This window comes from Bos indicus x Bos taurus, chromosome 22, assembly GCF_003369695.1.
Source record: "Bos indicus x Bos taurus breed Angus x Brahman F1 hybrid chromosome 22, Bos_hybrid_MaternalHap_v2.0, whole genome shotgun sequence".
NCBI classification, from domain to species: Eukaryota; Metazoa; Chordata; class Mammalia; order Artiodactyla; family Bovidae; genus Bos; species Bos indicus x Bos taurus.
Window position 1 is genome coordinate 17,683,561 of NC_040097.1, and position 22,694 is coordinate 17,706,254.

At 45.6% G+C, this 22,694-nt stretch overlaps 1 protein-coding gene across 1 annotated transcript; it reads right to left on the reverse strand.

Annotated features, from left to right (window-relative positions):
* Positions 1-359: 359 nt before the first annotated feature.
* Positions 360-21,463, reverse strand: DNASE1L3 (deoxyribonuclease 1 like 3). Its single transcript, XM_027523181.1, has 8 exons — positions 20,961-21,463; positions 16,489-16,577; positions 13,264-13,353; positions 12,593-12,705; positions 9,974-10,086; positions 7,227-7,384; positions 2,268-2,364; positions 360-1,957 (listed from the first exon to the last, which is right to left on the reverse strand). The coding sequence occupies exons 1-8, from the start codon at positions 21,099-21,101 to the stop codon at positions 1,841-1,843; spliced, it is 918 nt and encodes a 305-aa protein (XP_027378982.1). The 5' UTR covers positions 21,102-21,463; the 3' UTR covers positions 360-1,840.
* Positions 21,464-22,694: the final 1,231 nt, after the last annotated feature.

Genomic DNA, 22,694 nt, shown 5'->3' on the forward strand with positions numbered 1-22,694 from the left:
TTGCTCCAATGCAGGGACAGAGAGATGTCTTATAGCCAAAGAGGCTGCAGGGTGGCAAGACCAGGCCAGAAACATGGACAGACTCAGGTAGTGTCTGGCTCACTTCCCCTGCCTCCCCCTTCTGGCACAGAGTCTTCCCAGCCACGTTGCTGGCCTTTGGGACAAAGGGATGACCTTTTCTTCAGCAGTGAGCTCATTTGTGAATTGCTTGCTTGACCATTTTGCGCCTTGGAAACTGGAAGTTTTCCTGGGACTGTGAGCACTGCTCATAAGGGGTCACGGAAGCTTTGTAGCCTTGCCACCGCCGGTTCCAGCAAGACCTCTGAGGTTCACTGGATGTTTGGAGAAATCAGGGCATGTTTAAAGCAGGGCACTTTTGATTTTATTCTCTCAGCCAGATGTAACCAGATCTCAAGTATCAGGCTTACAGTCTCTGTTATATCAAAAGTCACATCGCCCTCAATATAATTAGGAAAATCAGCAAAAAGTGGGACTGCGCATATAGTATGCCAGGCTCTATTTCTCAAGATTACACATGGTGCTTATTTTGCAGAGTCTCTCAGGTGGAATGCATCAGCTGATAAGAGGGACCTCTTCTGAGACAGGAAACCAGAGATGGAGGGCTGGGCACAGTGTCCCTTGTCATGGCTTCTTTCTTGGTACTGCTTACAGATTTAGTCCTGCTCATGTACTACTCAAAGAAACAATATAAGGGAAGACAAAGCAAAACAAACCAAAATGGTCACCGTGGATATGGATAAAACGGTGCCTTGCTGCTGGACTCCTCTGCAAGTCTGCAGCTGCGGAAAGATAACAGGGTCCTCCAGTCCCTCCCAGCCTGCTGGGCCTTTGTCCCCCCAGGCCCCCACAGAGCCCAAATAGTGGCCCTGGTAAACATACGACGAGGTGTACGTTAGAGTAGGGTATGGCGTATGGCGGTTGCTGAGCCCAGAAGGAGGGAGAGCTTGGGGCATGCAAGGAAGGGGCCGTCCTGCTGGGCTACAGTCCATGGTGGGCAAAGGGAAGGCCGACACGAGAAACCAGGAAATGGAGACCTTCCTGGGCATCCGGGTACCCTGGGTGCTCTCCACGTGGTGTCAGGAGCTCCTGAAGGGCATCCGGATACCCTGGGTGCTCTCCACGTGGTGTCAGGAGCTCCTGAAGGGCATCCGGATACCCTGGGTGCTCTCCACGTGGTGTCAGGAGCTCCTGAAGGGCATCCGGATACCCTGGGTGCTCTCCACGTGGTGTCAGGAGCTCCTGAAGGATTTTAAAATGGGGTGGGGATGGGGCTGGGCTGTGGTCAGATTGGAATTTCAAAGGATGACACTGGTGATCGCTGGGCTAGCTGAGTTGGAGGACTGTTTGGAGGCAGGGAGACCAGTGGGAATGGCCTCACCCTGCATCCCTGCAAGATGCGATGGTGGCCTGACCTCACACATGAGGGCCAGGTCCTAAAGCAGTTCATTGCCCAAACCATGGGGTACTGTTGGGGCCTTGGCATCTTGGCCTTTAGGGTCGTTTCCTGTGGAACAGGATGCTCAAAACAGAAAGCCGATGTTCCTCTTCGTGTAGCTTCTCAGCCGTTTGAGCAGTGACACCTGCTGGGGTCAGGATGTGAAGCCCCCAGTTTCCTTTCTAGACATTCAAGGGAGGTTTGGGCTCAAGAGGGAGAATAAAAGACACTCTTCCCAGTTTGGCTTAAGATGAAGTAGATTCAGGTTGAAAAATGGAAGCATTTGGGCCAGTCTTGTTTCCTGAGCACAGGGAACAGTTCATACCTGTTGGAGCTGCTTTATTTAGAGGCAAGAAATAGTTAATAAAAATGGCACCCTTGTATCTAGGCATGACTGGTCTTTTTTTTCTTCTTTGAAGAAACAGATTTTTTGCTGTTGGTGAAGGCCCTCGAAGACTGAAGTTTAAATTCAACTGGAAAGTGGTCACTGACATCCAGGGCCTGTAGAGAAAAGGGAGATAGATTTGGGAATTAGGAGACACCTTGATTTTAGTGACAAATGAATTCAAGCTGAGGGAGGCTGAGAATGAAATGCACCAAGTCACCCAAAGGAACACACACTGGGAGCATCATCCCTGGACCAGATCAGTCAGAAGTTGAGGCAGGTCTTCAAGTCATGGAATCACAGGCTTTGAGACTCAAGGCCCAGTGGCCCAGGGTCAGGTCTCCATTGGTGACTTAAACCATCGCTGGGTGACACCAACCCATCTTCCCAGGACAGTGGCACAGAAAGATGAGATGACAGCTGTACCTTCGATTCAGACAACCTGTAAGCTTTCTGGAAATCAAAGATGAGGTTTGATTGAGGAACAACAGAGTTGACAATATTTTGTCCTCTAAGCACGATCCTGGAAAAGGAAAGAGAAAAGAATCCCATTAATCCACGCTGTTGTTATCTGAGATCAAACTGGGCTTCTTGCTTGACCTCTGGAATGACTGAACTGCTTGGCCCTTTCACATGGAGTTCAAAAGTCCAGCCCTGGTTTTAGCTTGTGCTGAAGCTCAGAATAGGCCACCCCCAAAATAGGCCACAATGGCATATGAAGAAACAGCTAATGTAAGAGGAACACTCCTTTCTGTCTCCTTGAAAGTAGGAAATAAATCTCCCCTGAATGGTACACTCCCTGAATCTGGAGGTAGAAGGAAGGACAGGCACCCTTATCTCCAGAAATAGGGAATTCAGGCCAACACTTCTGTATAAACAAACTTTGTTACTTATTTAATTGACTACCCCCAAGCCAACACTGTTTAAATTCTTCACTAATTGAGCACCCAAACCTGAGTTTTTGTCCTTTCAATTCCTTGCAAATTTGTTGTTCTTTGTCTAAAAATTATAAAAAAGCCTTCTGTTTTGACCACTGTAAAAAAAATTTAGTTTTATTGGAGTGCATTTGATTTCCATTGTTGTGTTAATTTCAGGTACACAGCAAAGTGATTCAGTTATACATATACATATATTCATTCCTTTTAGATTCTTGTCTCTCACAGGTTATCGCAGAGTATTGAGTAGAGTTCCCTGTACTATGCGGTGGTTGCTCATTGGTTATGTCTTACAGCAGTGTGTGTGTTCATCCCAAGCACTTGATTTATCCCTGTCTCCCACGTTTCCCCTTTGGTAACAGTAAGTTTGTTTTAGAGATCTGTAAGTCTGTTTCTATTTTGTGAATAAGTTCATTTGTATCTTTATTTTTTTAAAATTAGATTCCACATGAGTGACATCATATGATATTTGTCTTTGGTTTACTTCGCTTAATAATCTCTAGATCTACCCATGTTGCTGCAAATGGCATTATTTCACTGCGTATGGCTGAGTAATACTCCATTGTGTATATATATACACCACATCTTCTTTATGTGTTCCTCTGACAATGGACATTTAGGTTGCTTCCGTGACTTGGCTTTTGCAAACAATGCTGCAATGAACATTGGAGTGCACATATCCTTTAGGATCATGGTTTTCTCTGGATATATGCCCAGGAATGGAATTGCTGGATCATATGGTAGTTCTATCTGTAGTTTTTTAGGGAGCATCCATACTGTTCTCCATAGTGATTGTACCAATTTACATTCCCACCAACAGTGGAAAGTTCCCTTTTCTCAATACGCTGTCTAATATTTATTATTTGTAGACTTTTTGATGATGGCCATTCTGACCCTTGTGAAGTGATACTTCATTGTAGTTTTGGCTTGCATTTCTCTGAAAGTTAGTGATGTTGAGCATCATTTCATGTGCTTTTTGGCCATTTGTATGTCTTCTTTGGAGAAATATCTATTTCGATCTTCTGCCCATTTTTTGATTTGTTTCTTTGACATAGAGCTACATGAGCTGTTTGCATATTTTGCAGATTAATCCCTTGTCAGTCACTTTGTTTGCAAATATTTTCTCCCATTCTGAAGGTTGTCTCGTTTTCTTTTGTTTTAGGTTTTGTTTCCTTTGTTTTGTTTATGGTTTCCTTTGCTGTGCAAAAGCTTTTAAGTTTAATTAGATTCCATTTGCTTATTCTTGTTTTTGTTTTCATTACTCTAGGAGGTGGGTCAAAAGAGATATTTCTGCAACTTGACCACTTCTTAGGTCCCATTTCTGTAAGCCCTCTGTGTGTACAAATTGAGATTTGTTTCTTTTTCTCCTATTAGTCAGTATTGTGCCACCTTTATTGTCAGTCCAGCCACAAGAACTCAAGTGGGGTTGAAGGGGGCATCTCCCCCTCCCTGACGAAGACCCTCAGCACAGCACCTGTGGTTGAAACACAAGGTCATCCCTGCTGTGGCCTGTGGGCACCAGGACAGTGTCCCCTGTCCAAGCAGGAGCCCTGGCAGCGGAAGAGATGTGGACATCTCGGCACATAGCAATGTCTGGAGTACTGAAAGATGTTTCCTTTGCAGTTATTTTCATTTTTCCTGATTCAATTTTAGAAAAAGGTCCTGGCTTATCTTTAATATTTCCCTATGCTCCTATTTCATCCGACAGAGTATTCTGCTGACAAGAGAAAGAAGGCATAATTTAACATTTTTTGGTTTTCATTGGGCTTACTTTTACAATTATTTTTTGATTGATGACAAGTAATGCTGTTTCCTTGCCTTCAGTTTTGTCAAATTTTCTCTTGAAATTAATTTTATTTCAGTAATAATGGAATAGATTTAAAGACTAATACAGAGAAAAAAGACTATAGTACTGTCGCTTTGCAGTGCTGACAGAGAACCGGAAGGTGGTGGTTAAGTGGAGTCCAATATACCTCAAATGTGGTGACGTGGTTAGGGTCTTCATGGCCCTAACCAGCTGGCTGAAGAGGGACAGCCTGGGCCGGACTGCTCACCCATGACTGTCCACTGAGCCTTCCCCGATTCCAGCCAGCTGACCTAGTTTCCTTTGTTGGCTACCAACACCACCTGGCTAATTTTGACCTCGTCTCCATAAGTAAACTCTTGGCATTCAGGCGGAGGTTTCTTGAAGCCATCCTTTCAGACCCAGAGTGTGAAGAACAGCATAGTTAGGGCTCCCCTATCTTGGACTTATGTTGGTTTTGTGTGTGGGCGAGTCAGGGGATCCCACTAAGCTTCCTGAGGCTGCTCCAGTGCCCAGCTGGCTCTGAGCATCTTGGCGTGTCCACCAGCACACAGCACACAGAGCAAAGACTGCCCCTGAGGCCATGTCATCTTCTCCCTTTATGCCTCTTTACAACCATAAGAGACATATACTGTTACGGAAAACACAGAAAATTCAGAGCAACGAAACAAGAAAGTAATGTTTAAAAAATCATGTAACCCTGTCATCCTTTGGCATACAAGTGCGTAAAACTGGAGGTCCTTTGGGGACCTCCCTTGGGGTGCACTGGCTAAAACTCAGGGGGCCTGGGTTCGATCCCTGGTCAGAGAACTAGATCCCACATGCCACAACTAAGAGTTTGCATGCCACACGCACACACACACACAAAATCCCACATGCTACAGTGAAGATCGAAGATCCTGCGTATTGCAGCTAAGATCCAGGGCAGCCAAATAAATAAATAAATGAAAATAAATGTTAAAAAAATACAATTAAAAAAAAAAAAATCTGGGAGTCCTTTAGTAAACATCTTTTTTGACCTGCCCCACTGCCCCATCTAATCTATCTTTTCCTGGGATGCACTGTTCTTCTGTGGCATTGCTTTCAGTCACCTCCCTTTCCTCTGCCAGGGAAGAGAAATGGAACCACAGAAGGGATTTACCTGCCAAGGCCACACAGCTGGCATATGCAAGTGGGCGAGGGAGCAAGCAACCCTTTTCAACCAGCTTTGAGGTAGCCCCTCATAATAGGATGGAGGGGGCAGTACCCAGGCCGCTCAGTCTCCTGTAACTCCCCACCTTGGTTCTGCTTTTCCCAGGGCCAGGGCTGTTTCCATTTAGGGAAGCTGGAATGATGAAATCAGCAGAAGGCACACTAGCCCTCAAGCTCTTAGAGGTAAAAAGGAGGTCACGGGATGAAAATGAAAGTCAGAACTTAAAACTAGAGAAGTGAGAACTGTCCTCTGGGCCACATCATGCTCCTTGGTGGCGTGCTGAGCTCAGGGAATAGCAACCACTCTGAGGACCAGGGCTCCTTGGGACTTCCCCACCCGTGGTTTCTGCTGTGGATGGGCCAGTCATGAATGTTCCCACACTTCAGGTCCTTCCTCACTTTCTAACTTAAGGATGCAACTGATTGAAAATCTCCAAGGAGAGTTTATAAATACTAAAGAATGCTATTATTTAGTTGTATATATTTGCATTTAGAATGGTAAAGGATTGCAGATCCAACTCAATACAGGAGACCTGGGTTCAATCCCTGGGTCAGGAAGATCCCCTTGGAGGAGGGGGATGGCAACCCACTCCAGTATTCTTTGCCTCGAGAATCCCATGGACAAACGAACCTGGCGAGCTACAGTCCATGGAGTTGCAAAGAGTCAAACACAACTAAGCAACTAAGCACAGGACAGCATAGGAATCCCTGGCAGTCCAGTGGTTGGGACTCAGTGCTTTTACTGCCGTGGCCCAGGTTCAATCCCCGGTCAGGGAACTTAGATCCTGCAAGCTGCACAGTGCAGCCCATCCACCCCTCCCCCACCCCCAGTGTATGGTAAAGCATTAGAAGTATAAATTATCTTGCAGTAACTACTCTCATTTTTAGACTTTCATCCTGAGGAAATCATAAATACAAAATGCATATATATGTAGGGGGTTCGTTACACTTTGCTTTTAATAGCAAACCCTTGGTAATGACCTAATATGCCCAGTAACAGAGAATTGAATGAATAAATTGCAGTATGACTTTGTGATGTAGTACTTAACAGCCAGTGAATATATTGAGCGCTTAACTATATTCCAGATACTGTGTTAGAAGATATAGAAGATTTATACTTTTTTGTTTAATATAGTCTCTGTTTTACCACTAAGGGAGCAAAGACACAAAGAGCTTAGCTCTCTCGGTCCCTGACTTACTAAGTGGTAGAGACAGAATTTGAATCCAGGCCCGTCCAACAGCAAAGCCCGCTCTTGCCACTGCTAAGCTGTGTGTTTAAGGCCACCATATATGGCCATTCACTTTGCATGCTTCACAAAGTACCCAGTGGAAGGGCCTAAAGTCAGAGCAGCTCGGCTCTCCAAGCAGGAGCGTCACCTGTCCGGGAGGAGCCGCCTTTCCCAACGCGCACCAGGCACTGTGTGGGCTCATGGTGGTCTGGCAGACGCCTCCTACCTGTCATAGGCGCAGTTTGTGCTCTTCTTGACCGTGGTGTCCTCTTGGTCCCCGATCAGCCAAACGAACTTGGGGTCCGTCCTCAGGCGGATGTCCTTCCAGGCCTTCTTGGGGACGTAGCTGCAGCCAGCATTGAAGTCACCCATGAAAATGAAATTCTGAAAGACAGGATTTATAACTGTCTCATATAGGCATTGTTGTCTAACACTTTTATGCAGAACTGGTAGCAGGGACTCCACCTTGCATACCCAGTAAATGATGAGTTCAGTTATCAGCTAAATGTGTCCCCCCGGATTCATATGTTCTAGCCCCCAGTATCTCAGACTGTATTTGCAGATGACCTTTAAAGAGTTAATACAGATAGAATGAGGTTACATATGGGGTGGGCCTACTCTGATATGACTTGTGTCCTTATAAAAAGAGATTAAGACATGGACACAGAGGGAAGACCAAGCCAAACCCTGCTGCCATTCTGGTCTTGAACATCCAGCCTCCAGAACTGTGAGGACAGAAATTTTTGCTGTTTAAGCCACTCAGTCTTTGGGACTTTGTTATGGCAGCCCAAGCAGACTAATATAGGGTCTTAATTTCTTTTTGTTTTTTAAAAGGAGAGGCCACAGTTTAAAACCGAGCCACAGTTCTGATGAGTATTGGATGGGTGAGTATGACAAGGAAGGATGTTCTTAATGGGAAGAAGGATATTTGTTGTAGCTGCTCCCTCCTGTTCTTAATCACTGAGTCACTCCAATTGGGAGTACAGATTAAAGATGAAAGAACACAGCTCAGTTATTCCCTCACATCTTTTGCCTCTGTGGGTATAAACATCTGAATGAATCCACGCCTTTTGTTTCCAAGAAAGGAAAAGTGAACTCAGGTGGTGTGTTTGGCACTGCTCTTTCCTCTCTCGTTGTGAAGCTGGGAACTTAACTCCTCGTGGGAATTCTGCCTATTGAGGAGGTGCGAAGAGGCTTACGGGGAGGGGCTGATGGAATGAGTTGTCCACCTCTGCCCCAACGCCACCGTCAGAGTCTTCTGTCTCGGAAGTGGTTTCTCCTGTAGGGCTTTTGGAACAGAATTTTAGTATTCTTATGAGAGGAAACAGATTTCCTTGTTAGTGCTATTGTTTGGTGCTGTTGCTGACCTCAGAGTTTTCTTCAAAAACATTTTCCTTTGACTCTGGGTATCATGGTTTTCCCTGAGACTGGTGGGTGCAGTTGAGACAGGATGTCATCCTTAACTGGAGTGTCAGGCAGCTTCTATTTATGTAGGCATGATTTCCTGAGCACGTCCTGTGTGCCAAGCCAAACGTTAAGTACTTTATGAAGTTTATTTTAAATCTGACAATAAGCACTAAGAGGTAGAAGGGACCTTTGTCCCCTGTGGAAAGAGTAGAGGATATAGTGACCTGCTGTAGGCTACTCGACTTGGAATGAAGTTAAGGACTGAATCCAAATCAGCCTCCCTGAAAGCCCCTTCCTCGCTCAGCACAAGAGTTTCCCCTCTAGGTCACTTTTGTACCACTGAGGCCTCCCCTGTACCTGGCATTTAACAGATGCTCCATAAATTCTTGCCAAATGAGTGAATGAAATTTATAATTTAGAAACAAGCGAGTTTTTCTCATACCCTGCCTTTTACAAAACAGCAGTGAAACACACCCCTGCATGCACCATGACCCAGCTCTGTGTCCACGCTGTATTGGACTGATTTTGCACTTTGAGCAGCAGAACTGAGGTGGAGGGATTGTGTCATTGGAGTCACATCTTAAAAGTAGAAAGAAGAATGAGGAAGAGCCCTCTGGATCGTTTCCATATGTGCCACACACTTTCATACACCTCACAGCGTCTGGGGGTGGAGGGTGGGGTGCCACCGCTGTTTTCCAGATGAGGAAATAATTGAGGCCAAGACGGGTGGTGGACATATTGTTATTCCCCTCTGTGAAAGCACCCCTAGTTTCTTTGAGACACCATCTTCCTCTTCTACCTGGGTCTGTGAAGTTGGTGTGGAACTGACACAGACTTAACCAATCAGAGCATCTCAACCACCTCATCAGTGATTGGTTCAGGGATGAACATGTGATCCAGACTTAGTCAGTGAGACTCCATCCCATTATATTTGTTCCATTGTGGGACAGAAAACTTGTCAGTTGCTTTAGAAACTGCTGGTGACTATCTTGCCATCATATGGGTGGAGACAGCCTGAAAATGGAGCCCACCAGGGGAATGGGAGGCTAAGAGATGGAGACTGGAGAGAGAGAAGACAAGCCCTGATTGCCTTGTCCAACTCTGCCTTTAACCAATGAATTGCTCTTTCTTTTCATGAGCCATTTTGGGATTCTGTCACTTGTAACTGAAAGATTTCTGACATCTCTTTGTCTCACTGTTCTCAATTGTGAAGTTGGAATGATCAAAGTCGTTACCTCATCTGGCTATTGGGAGGATTAAGTAAATTTATCCATGTCCAGCCTTAGCATAGTGCCTGGCACCAGCTATTCATTTGCTCAGTGAATGTTGGCAGCCATTATTAGTGGAGCAGGGTGTGAATTTCCCAAGACCCCCAGGGAGCGTACCTAGGCACATTTAAGCAGAAAGATATTTTGGGCTGAGAAAAGGCCTAAAATGAAGCTCTCAAGTGGTGGTCGTCTGCACAGACCCCGCCTCCTCACCCTCCCTCAGAATTGCTCATCCCCTCTCAGGAACCAGATTCTGCCCCTGCTAGATGGGAATTCAGCAGACATAGAGGGTCATCACCTCTGCATTCCAGCGACGTTTCACATCTGTGTAGACATCAGCCAGCTCATCAATCTCTCTAACGGATGTCTCAGGGGTGGTGTGCAGGGGGACAATCACGAAGTCCTTGACAGCTGAGGAACAGGAAGGAGGCAGAGGTCACACATTTCCTTGTCAAGATTCCATGAACACTGCTTCAGGGAAACAGGCTGTCCCCTCAAAAGGCACGGACTGTGTCATCTAGGGCCCCCCATTTCCAGAAGGTCCAGTGGTCGAGATTTAAATAACCTTATGGTCATTAGGCTGCCATTTTCAGCACACCAAAGCCTCTTTTCTCCCAGTTGCCCTTCCTGACTAAGAGAAAGCTGGTAGACAGTGTTCCTCACTGGCATTGTGGGTGTTTTTATTTTCTCATTTTTAAAAAAATGCCTTGTATTTTCCATTTTTAAAAAAACATTAAGCCTGTTTGACTTTATACTAAGGAAAAAAAACTTTCTAAATAAAAATTAAGAGTTTTCAGTTTATACTCCTTTTATAATTAGAAGGGCGGGGGCGGGGGGGGGGAAGCCTGAACAATTTTATTTAAAAAGCAGAGTGGCCCTTTGTGGGCCTCCCCAGCAGGAGGGGCTGAGGGAGCCTAAGTGAGGAGGTGGTGTCTTTCTTAACACCTCCTCCTCAGGCTCTCCCTTGGTCTGCACCTGAGGGCCCTCTCTTCTCAGGAGCTACGTTCTATGAGGCAATCCCTGCTCAAGTCCCACAGTGGAAGTCCATCAGACCAGCAGCCTGCCTCCAAGACCTGCCCTGCTTCAGTAGCCTGTCTCTCACGCTGCTCCTCCCTCCTCCTTCCCACTCCCCTGCCTCTTTTTGGGCCCATGAACATCCCAACTCCTTTCCTCCTCCTGAGCTTGGGTGCTCACTGTGCCCTGCCGCCAGAATGCCTTTCCACCAGCAATCTGTGACTGGCTTCTTCTGGTCAGAGCCATTGTCACCTCCGGGGAGGTGTCCCCCAGTTGCCCTAAGGTGGCCCCTTACCCTGCTATTCAGTAAGCCCTGCTTACTGCCTTCATGCTCTGAAATTACCTGCTTAGCCCACTGGAACCTAAGTTCTCTGAGGGCAGGCTTATCTTCTTGTTCACCCTCTTGGCTCCAGAACCTAGCACCATGCCTGGCACGTTGGAGGTGCTCAGAAATGTTTGTTGATTGAACTCATGAATGAATGATTGAGAGAATAAATGAAGGAAGAAAAGATAGATAAATGGCGAACTCCTTCCTCTTTAATCCCAAACAGAGGCGACATAAAGACATTTACTTGTTCAGATGGAGAGAAAACTCCAAACATGGCAGAGCAATGCCATCCCAGTGTGGGTGGGTGTTGGGGGGCGAGGGTAGTAGGGAAGGGTAGAAGCTCCAGACAAACAGGTCTGTTCAGCAGTTCACGAAGGTTGAGTACTCTCTCAAAGAAGAATTGTTTGGTGGGAAGGGCCTCTCCTAATGCTGCCAGATCAGCTGAATGTGAATCACGTGCGTGACAAAAACGATTATTGAATGTCCTCTCTGAAAGGCACTTCTGGTTCCTCAGTAGCCCTCACCTCCTTCTCAGTTTTTTGTTTGTTTCCTGCTGAAAAATCTCCTGCTGTTCTTCCATGTTTGTTTTCCTAAAATACTCTGTTCTGAGCTATTAACCCTGTGCAGAAATAGTTAACTTCATAGTTGAAGATGTTAATATTTGTGTGATGTAGATATAGATGTTCATATGTACAGCTCTGACTATTTAGTTATTATCTGTCTCCCCTGCTGCACAAGGACAGGGACCTTTTCTGTCTTGTCCAGTACCCATGTAGTGGGTATTGAAAAAAAGATCTGATTCTCTATAGTTCCAGTCTACAAATCAAAGTAATTCTTGACTTTCTGTTGAGTATTGCATGGTGGTTAAGAGCGTGGGCTCCTGAGATGGAAGTTTGTGTTACAGCCCTGGCTTGTCCACTTCAATAACTGCTGGATGAGCTTGGGTGTGTGACTCCATCTATTTGAACCTCAACTTCCTCCATCATAAAGCATAGACAGTCCTAGTTGCTATCTTTTTGGGTGTTGCAAAGATGAGAGGAACCTGGCATTCATCACAGATGAATAATTGTTAGTGACTAATACAAGTACTACTGTTGTCAGAAATCAGGGTGCTTCTTCCCCCAGTCTGTGGGGGAGATGGCTCTGTGATCACTGGAGGGGCCGTGTGGCTCTAGGTTGGGAGATCATCTTCGTTGGCCAGTGTTCAGATTTTTCAAATGAAGGAGCAGCTGTCCTTGATTGGGACTGGGGGATTTTTCTAAATAATTGCCATCAGCCTAAACGCTGCAAAGGTTACTCTTACCAGGTAAGAGTAAGGTTATTATTGATTCCAGAAAGTGGCTTCTAGGACAAGGAAGTCTTGAGCTGTGGCATTCTAAGCAGCCAGCCTGGTGTCATCAAACTATACTGTGTCCTCCGCATTCAAGTGTTAGGAACCCCTAATGGTCATCTCAAGCGAAATGCCTCCCTAAAGATGCTGCATAAACCCTGGGATCACAGCTCACAACTCAGGGCTGCTGCCCATTCATGGGCTCTCTGGGGAAGTGAGGAGTGAGAGGGGCCTGTAGGTCTCACCGGTGTAGGGTGACTGGAACCAGACCACAAAGGGTTCCCTGGAAAACACATCTGCGTCTCCAGCCTGATAGTCGTGGTAGAGGTAGCTTTGTTTTACAGACACTAGCTTTTCTCTGGAAGAAAAAAGAAAAAAAGACAGTCCTCCAAGATGAGTTGGCTTTCTTCTTACTTCTTTGAAGAAGCAGAGATGAATGTTCCCACAGCTTTATTGGCCTCCCCTGCAGAGTTGAGTGCCGAAAGGGATCTTTTACCTGAGGACAAGGCTCAGTCAGTCTCCACAAGGGCCAGAGCCCTTGGGGAACTGAGTATCTGGGGAGCTCAAAACTTAAAGGTCAGACTCAGCAGAGATTATTAGTAGGAAGAAAATGAGAATGTGATGTCCCAGAGCAGCCATGCTGGGCAATTCATGTTTCCATCCCCTGCCAGGACTTGACCATGGGGGATAAAGAACTCTTTGACTTTCCTGACCAGGTCACCAAGTCATCCAGCAAATTAGTTTTGAAGAGTTAATATTATCCTTTCCATCAGCCCCACTTTTAACAGCTCAGTAATTTGATCAGTACTGAGAGCTGGTTTGACATCTAAATTTGGTTTTGAGGAAAAGATTTTTATTCCATTCACGGTCATATTGATAAGTAAACCATGTTCCGGGAAGCATAATTTATACTTACTTATAGAGAAAGGCATACTGTTCTTTATATGTGTTTCTTCCAAGGCGAGAGCTAATCACATAGTTGTATGTTATGCCTTTTCTTGAATTTCTGGAAAACAAAAAGATTTTACATTGCATCTTAAAGAACAAACGTTTCTCTCTGCCTAGGTTCCGCTCCCTCCAGTCAGCTTCCGTATGCCCAATGGCATCATGTAGAAGGGCTTCTGTTCATTATAACCTTTGAGTCTCATAAGAAGGGCCACCACTTACTGGGAATGTGACACCTGCCATTGTTTCTTGTCCTGATAAGAGGAGTACTATTATTACTCCATTTTTATAGTTTGCAAGTGCAGAGCTGGGATTTGAATTGAGATCCTGCTCACCCCCAAATCCACCTGCTTTGTCCTGTACCTGAAGACAGGTACAGGACTTCACTGAGACCATAGAAGATTCAGGCCGTAGTCAGCCCCGAAGGTTGTTCTGGCCTGTGGCTGGACTGCATCTCATACTTCCTGGTAGAATTAACTTCACCGGGTTACTCCTGAGCATTTATCATATGCAGGATTCCTACTAAGACTTTTTGTAAATTATATTTATTTTTTTTATTGAAAAATAATTGCTTTATAGAATTTTGCTGTTTTCTGTCAAACCTCAACATTAATCAGCCTTAGTTAGACATATATCCCCTCCCTTTTGAAGCTCCCTCCTGTCTTCCACCCCTCTAGGTTGATACAGAGCCCCTGTTTGAGTTTCCTGAGCCATACAGCAAATTCCCATTGGCTATCGTAAGTTTCCTTTTTTCTCTTTCCTTACATCTCACCCTCTCCTCCCCTCTCCCCATGTCCATAAATCTATTCTCTATGTCTGTTTCTCCATTGTTGCCCTGTAAGTAAATTTTCTAGATTCTGTATATATGTGTTAGAATACGGTATCCATCTTTCTCTTCCTGACTCACTTCACTCTGTATAATAGGTTCCAGGTTCATCCACCCGATAAGAACTGACTCAAACGCGTTCCTTTTTATGGCTGACCTACTAAGATTTTTTTTGGACATTTCTTTTCTGCTCTGAAACCTCCCAGGCATTTTTTTCACAAGTCCTGAAACTGTGATTCCAAATGGCTATTGTTTCTGTTCTGGGGACTGAGGATACAGTCATAAAGTCCCATTGATCCTCTGCCTCACCCTTATCAGGAAGACTTGACTCACATGTGTGTGCCAAACCTGCTGATAACTCCACCCTGGGCAGAGTCTACTTCACCATCCCTCTAGAAGATCTGGGGTATGTCTAAGCTGTGGCATATTCTCAGGTTCCATTGGGAGAAACTAGAGGGGGCTTTTAGGGGCCAACTTAGAGCCCGCAGAAATTCCTGGAAATTAATATTCTAAGGCACATCTGGCTATGGGGGCCCCAGGAGCGCAGACAGTGGATTCCGCTGGGCTTCCAATTTGGAAAGACTGGCTCTGTTCTAAATCTAGCCTGCCAAGTCCTGGGTTGGCAAACTGCTTGCAATGACTCGGCTATGAAGTGACGAAGGCCCTTCCTGGCTTACAGAGAATTAGGAGACACACAGGCCTGGCTCTGCTTGGAGTCCACAGCACAGTCTAGGGAGGCTGGGGAGAACTGAGACCACCGAGGGTGGGAGGGCTTAATCCAGACCAGCTGCAGGTGGTGCCTGTAACCCCCGTCCCCTTGGTCCCTCATACTTCTGAACACTGGCCCGGGCCACTTCAAAGAAGGTTGAGGGGACTCAGACCAGAGCACTGGCTTGGACTCAGACACCACCCAGGCACAAAGGTGGGTTTGGCCATTTATTGGCTGGATTACCTGGCAGATCCTTGCTGTCTGTGCCTCTGTCCCTCAGCTATAAGGGAAGTAGTGGGAGAACCTGCTCCACAGAGCTGTTGTGAGGAGCGAATGAGATAGCACACACAAACGGATTGACGGGATGCCTGGCCTGTATGGTGCCGTTGTGGTCATCAGTCGCTGTTTCCTGCGGGCCTCTGGATCATCACTTGCCATTACACGCATCCCCTTACTTCTACTAGTGATGAACATCCCAGCACTTAGTTGCCACTGCTCCATACCAGGCACAGCTTAACCATTTACATGAATGATTTGGTTTAATTATCACCACATCCCAGGAAGATGAGTTCTATTATTAGCTTTATTTATAGATGGGGAAAATGAGGTACAATGAGGTTCAGTAACTTGCCCAAGATCATAGCCAAGCCAGAATCCAAGCCCACGTGGTCTGAGCTGAGTGGAGGTGCCTAATGCCTGGGCTTCATCCCCTCTGTCATTGTCAAGAGCAGACCTGTGAGGCTAAAAAGGAGATGCTTTACTCCAAGTCTGGACTCTCAGATGAGAAACTGAGGCCCAGAGAGGGGTGGTTGCCATCAGCCCAGGGGCCTCGCTCTGTGAAGGAGAGCATCGAAGGCTGTTTCTCTCAGGCTTAAGACTTTTTGTAAAATACTCAAAAATTCAAATCAAATCATCAAATTCAGACTTTGTAAAATACTCAAATCGTACAGAGGTTTATGTCCATGGGGTATATGTCCACGGGGTTGCAAAGAGCCAGACACAACTGAGTGACTGAACTGACAGAGGTATATAAAATAAAAAGCAAATGTTTCCCATTTCTTCATAGCCCCCTTCCAAGTGGTTCTCCAGTCATACCCACCACGCCCAGGAAGTAACCACTCTTAACAGTTGAGCACATCCTTCCTGTCTTTCTTTTATGCCCATGCAAACTCCACCACACCCTTATTCATGTGTGATGTAGTGTGATTACTAAAATGGGCTCTTCTACGTATAGTTCTGGACTTGCTTTTTGCCATGTATTGTAGCCATCTTTCCATGCTGGAATGTTTAGCTCTAACCTACTCTGTAGTAACCATGACTTTTAATCGCAGTGTAATATTCCAGCCCGTGGGCATATCATGTTTTCATATTTGCACTCAGTCTTTTCTTTGTAACAGTACTTCAGCTCAGCTTCTAGTCTGTTTCATTTCTCTCAGTCCTGATTCCTCACCCATTTCCCTCTTTTGTTTTATCATATTAGAACTAGCTGGTTGAAAACTCTCAGGGCCGCAGTTAATACAGTTGAAAGCCTGGGCAGCGTGGGCCACGTGACCTGGTGGTCTGGGCCAGTGCTGGTGCTACACTAGTTTCAGTTCCCAGGGGATTTTCAGATCCTTGCACTTGGCTTTGAGCCGGCAGAGGGTCCGGGGCCCCATCTTTACCCGTTTAGCTTCTCCATCAGTGTGGGGCAGATCCTGTTGCTGCTGTCCTTGATTTCCATCAGGAGTATGATATCACAGCGTTTGATGACCTGCAGAGAGAGAATTCCCCGGGGGTGTGAGGCCATTTACTACAAATAATGAAACCTTTTATTGGGCACTTACTCTTTTTTCATTGTAGTTGATTTACAGTGTGGTGTTAATTTCTGCTGTACAGAGCAGCGAGTCAGTTATACATATGAAAGTGAAAGTTGTAGTCGCTCAGCCTTGTACCACTCTTTGCTACCCCATGGGCTGCAGCCCAGCAGGTTCCTCTATCCATGAAATTCTCTAGGCAAGAATACTGGAGGGGATTGCCATTCCCTTCTCCAGGGGATCGAACCCTGGGATTAAGCCTGGGTCTCCCGCACTGCAGGCAGATTCTTTACCATCTGAGCCACCAACAATGTCAGAGGGTTCCCTTTTCTCCACATCCTTTCTAGCATTTGCTATTTGTTGACCTTTTAATGATGGCCATTCTGACTAGAGTGACTGTAGTTTTGATTTGCATTTCTCTAATAATTAGCAACATTGGCCATCTGTACGTCTTCTTTAGAGAAATATCTGTTTAGATTGCCCATTTTTCGATTAGATTGATTGATTTATTATTTGGGGGGCACTTACTATGTTTTAAGTATCAGATTGGGTGCTTTGTTAAATTAACTATCCTCTTCTCTGAAATAAATGATAGACGCCCTGAGCATGGTAGGCTACAGTCCATGGGGTCACAAAGAGTCGGACACGACTGAGCGACTTCACTCACTCACTGAGGTAAGTACTATTATGATATACATTGTGAAGACAAAGAGCCTGAGGTTCTTTCTGGGAAAGCTGAGATACTATCCAGAATCACCCAGCTAGAAAGTGGCTGAGCCAGAATGTGAACCTAGGCAACCAGAATCCAGACCAAAAGCGCATGATCCCTGTAAGTCCTGCAAGTTGGCTTTGTTTGAATAATTACAATAATAATAATAAATATATCTATTAAGGCCTTAGTAAGTAAAGAATACCAGGCTGGATACTGCAGAAATGAAGAAGTACAATTATAATAATTGTAAGAGTTAACATTTATTGTGAGCCTACTCAGAGCCTCACCAGCTCTGAGACAGCTATGATTCTGAACTCATTAAGCATAGGAGGAAACCAAGCTCAGAGTGACTGAAAGACTAAAGTCGTGAAGCCAGTATAGGTGATAAGAGTAGGATGTGAAGTCAGGTTCACATGACTGCAAAGCCCACCGTGCTGCTGCTGCTGCTGCTGCTGCTGCTGCTGCTAAGTCCCTTTAGTTGTGTCTGACTCTGTGCCACCCCATAGACGGCAGCCCACCAGGCTCCCCCGTCCCTGGGATTCTCCAGGCAAGAACACTGGAACGGGTTGCCATTTCCTTCTCCAGTGCATAAAAGTGAAAATTGAAAGTGAAGTCGCTCACTCATGTCTGACTCTTAGCGACCCCCATGGACTGCAGCCTACCAGGCTCCTCCGTCCATGGGATTTTCCAGGCAAGAGTACTGGAGTGGGGTGCCATTGCCTTTTCCCACCATGCTGTACTATTAAAATGTACTCCCTCCCTCAAAGACTCGTTATCAGTGAAAAAGACAAATGGAAAGAACTAGCTACAGTGAGAGACCAAAGACAGTTGTGCTAAATAAAAGTCAGGCCTATGAGAGTGTTGAGGAATAATTAGTTACATCTGCCCAGAGGATCAGGGAAGGCTCCATGGAGGATACTTTTGAACAAGCCCTGAGAGGCAAGAAATAATTCAGTGTGGGGACTTTCCTGGTGGTCTAGTGGTTAGAACTCTGGGCTTCCTCTGCAGGGGTCACAGGTTTGACCCCTTGTCAGGGAACTAAGATCCCAAATGCCTGCCATAGGGAGTGGCTAAAAAAAGAAAAAAGAAGAACTCAGTGGGTAAAGAATACAGGAGGGTCCCCTTCAGAATGAGCAGTAAGCTGAGGACCAGGGTGTCAACCCCACTGGAGGCCACTGGGATCTTCCTTTGTATGGAATTCTAGTGGGCTGGAATTTGGTTGTCAAGGACAGAGCATCCTCAGTATTCATTTTGTCTTTTCACATCAGTTCCAGAAACACGGAGCAGGGGGATTATGCCACTGGTCCTATTTCCAGAGCACATATATATTCTAGTTTCCTCTCTATAAAGGGCAGAGCAGAGAGGGCCACCGACACTGGCCTGGTGCCATTAAAAAGTGCCAGGGGCTGAAGATATACCAGTGTAGTGACAGAGGAGTGAGACTATGTCAGAGTCTGCATCCTTCCATCAACAGGCTTGCATATCATGGCGTCAGACTTGTAGGGTTCACCAAAGAGAGCTGGGTGCTGTTCTCCCAGCCAGCCTCCTGATTTAGTCACTTAACCACTGTCAGATCTTTCTGGAAAGCACTTTAGAATATGTATATGAAAAGTCAAAGAAAATGTTAGTCACTCAGTTGTGTCTGACTCTGCGACCCCATTGAGTGTAGCCCTCTAGGCTCTTCTGTCCATGGAATTTTCCAGGCAAGAATACTGGAGTGGGTAGAAGATCCCGTCTTCAGGAGATCTTCCCAACCTAGGGATCGAACCTGCATCTTCTGTACTGTGGGCAGATTCTTTACCATCTGAGCCACCAGGGAAATGTATTAATACTTTGATCTAGTTTTCTCACTTTGAGGAATGTCTTCCACTGTAAAAAAGTTCCTGCTACTACTCTGCATCTGTTTCCTTATCTGTAAATTGGCATAATAATAGTCATTCCCTCACAGGATTGTTGGAGGATAAATGAATACTTAGAACAGGGCCAGCCATGTAGGAGGCAAACAACAAAATGTTGTTATTATTATTATTACTGTACGGGATTTCCCAGGCAAGAATACTGGAATGAGTTGCTATTTCTTTCTCTTGGGGATCTTCCTGACCCAGGAATTGAACCCACATCTGCTTCTTGGCAGATGGATTCTTTACTACTGAGCCATCTGGGAAGCCCTTATTATTACTTATGCAGATCAAAGAGGAAGATGTATTGCAACAGAAAAACTGGAAATATCCTAAGCATCCCCAGATAGAGAAGCGTTGAATGAAACACGTTGGAAACGCAGCATAAGGCATTAAAAGTTGTGTTTTAAAAGAATATTAACAACGTATGAAATGCTTCTTATATAAAAGCAGAATAGGGTATCTCCATGCTGCAAAATAGATGCATGTTTATGTATTATTTTTGGATAGAAAAACATCCGCAACAAAGTTACCCAAGTGCAACAACTGTTACCTTCAAGTGATAGGATACTTCTTTATATGTTTCTGTATTTTCAAAATAGTCCATATTGACTATTTTTAGTGTAATAAAATTAATTTGTAAAATATAAGTTTATAATTTAAAAAATTACAGTCCTAATTTAAACAATTAAGATGTTATTTTACAAAAAAAAACTGATGGGGAAGAAATTGTAGGTGAGGAGGTGATAGTGTTTATGAAGACGTGACAGATGTGATCATGGCTTAAGTTAAATAAGTTGTCTTAATATAAAATGCCTAATACAGTGACTGGCACAGAGTGGGCTCTGCAAAGGCTCTGTCAGTGTGAGCTCTCACCGTGGACTCATTACACTTTCACAGTAACCCTGCATGCTGGCCAGGTTGTGTGAGGACCATCTTACTGAAAGGCACTGAGGGGCTCAGGGAGAAGGGACTGGCAGAGCTGGTGCACCTGGCTGCCTAGTGAAAGGTGAGCCCAGGGCCCCTGGTGCTCCCACCAAAACGTGGTGTCTCTGGGGTTTCTAAGGTAATAAAACCCAGAGTCTTGGGAAGGGTTTCAGCCCCAGCATCAAAAATAAATTAACCTAGAGGATAAAGTGGAGAAGGCAATGACACCCCACTCCAGTACTCTTGCCTGGAAAATCCCATGGACAGAGGAGCCTGGTAGGCTGCAGTCCATGGGGTCGCTAAGAGTCAGACACAACTGAGCGACTTCACTTTGACTTTTCACTTTCATGCATTGGAGAAGGAAATGGCAAGCCACTCCAGTGTTCTTGCCTGGAGAATCCCAGGGACGGTGGAGCCTGGTGGGCTGCTGTCTATGGGGTCACACAGAGTCGGACGTGACTGAAGCGACTTAGCAGCAGCAGCAGCCAGCATAGGATAAAGAGAATCAACTGACACGAGAAGAATGTGAACAGTCTCAAGACATTGGTCAGATTACCCAAGGGAAGTCTTAGCTAAGTGGGGAGAAAGATTAGACTTGGGAATTGGAAAAAGATTGATGGCTGTAGGGGGAGAGAAGGAAAAAGAAAGGGAGAGGAGTAGAGGGGAGGGAGAGAGTGCACAAGCTTCCTTCACCCTAGGGGCTAACTTCAGTTAAACAACTCTTGAGTCTCTTAAAAGTCCGAAAGCTTTAGAGAAAGCGTGAGGGGTATCCAGCAGTCCTTCTAACAGGAAAATGGGCTTACCTTCACAATGACATCCATGGCATTACAGTTTGCCTTCTTGGATTCCCCAAAGGACCTCACATTGAAGGAGCAGATCTTGAGGGCCAGGGCACTGTGGGTGGAGAGGAGGAGAAGCAGCAGGCAGGCCAGCGGCAGAGGCATCGTGGCTCCTCTGACTTCAGGGCTCGGAGAGAGGGTAGCAGTGTCTGGAGAGCGGGCTCTGAGCCACCTGCTCGGACTCTGCTGACTTGTAAAGCTTGCTGATAACAAGAATTACTGGATTCCTTGTTGCTGCTTTCACTTCTCTGAGGAACTGAAGATCACGCGTTTCATTCCCCAAGGGAATGAAGGAAATGAGCTAGTTTTTAGGATCCCCTGTTTTTGTCACTCAGATGAGGAAACTGGTCCACTTAATCTAGGCATCAGTCTCTGCAGTCACTCTTAACCCAGCAGGAAGCCAGCCCTGACATCTGGTCCTTTCTGCTGTGATCGCATACCATATCCCTTCTCCTGGAAACTGATGAACTCGGAAATGGTCCACCCCAGAGAGCACCTGGGGTGTGGAGCCTTCTGTGTGTGGGTGGGAGGTCAAGGAGGCAGGAGACAGTGGGGAATTCTGCCAGGTTTGGGGATTTGGCAGTTAGCTGTCCCTGGACACACCCAGATTCCAGCTCGCCAACAACTCTGATGGGCGAAATTAAAGTCAAGTCTGGTTTGAATAACATAATTTTTAAGGCAAGTTTTGCTATATACAATTTAACACACCAAATACTAGCAGTGTATTGCCAGAAAAGCAGTTGCAGATCTGCTGGGATGGGTCAGTCTTTGGACTGAAAGGACAGAGTTAATTAAGCCTTTGGGGAGAGCCATGATTCAATCTGATATTAGTTAATGTTTGTGAGAGTTGTGTGGCCCTGTGAAAGGAAGGTTTTGCAAGAACTGTAGGATTTCAGTCCAAGTAAAATGGCTCTTGGGGCTTCCCTGGTGTCTTCCCACCGGTAAAGAATTTGCCTGCCATGCAAGAGATGTGGGTTGGATCCCTGGGTCAGGAAGATCCCCTGGAGAAGGAAAAGGCAACCCACTCCAGTAATTTTGCCTGGGAAAATCCATGGACAGAGGAGTCTGGCAGGCTACAATCCATGGGGTTGCAGAGAGTTGGACCCGACTTAGCGACTAAACAACAACAACAAAATGGCTTTTAGAGATTTGGGCAGGAAGATGAGAAGATCTGAAAAACAAAAAAGTACAAAATCCAGTCAATTTATAAACCCAGGTAGGATTTGCAGACTTTGTCATGGAAAAGTCTTCTGTGAAGAGAGGAAGTAATAAATTGAAGGCAGTGTTGGGATCTCCAGACCACTCCCTCTTGAAGTGATGGGCGTGTGATCATAGTCACAGGGAAGAGCATGCAGGTATCACCAACATGCATCCAGTCAGTATCCTGGCCAAATCACTAGCCAAGCACACCCAGGCGTTCTAGGGAGATAATCCCAAAGGGTTGAATATGTGGAAGGAAATAATGACTTCCTGAACTGGTGGGGATGTTAATCTCCCCATTGGCCACAGTCCAGACCTTAAGCCTCGTTGAATCTCTGGTGAAAAGCCGGTGGTGATTGTCCTCCCTGGTGAGTGGGTATCTTCCGACCAGAGGAAGGTTGAGAATTCAGTGGGTACAGTTTTTTGTGTCTTTCAAGAAGGAATTTCTACATATGTGGTATTTTATGACCTTGTAACATATGAAAGATTTTAACCTAT

Bases quoted from the DNA above. Each gene is read 5' to 3' on its own strand.
- DNASE1L3 (XM_027523181.1), bottom strand. From the start codon at position 21,101: ATGCCTCTGCCGCTGGCCTGCCTGCTGCTTCTCCTCCTCTCCACCCAC. The intron at 16,578-20,960 runs GTAAGCCCATTT...CTCTCTCTGCAG, and splicing joins CCATGGATGTCATTGTGAAG to GTCATCAAACGCTGTGATAT. The intron at 12,706-13,263 runs GTAAGTATAAAT...TTTTTCTTCCAG, and splicing joins CAGTATGCCTTTCTCTATAA to AGAAAAGCTAGTGTCTGTAA.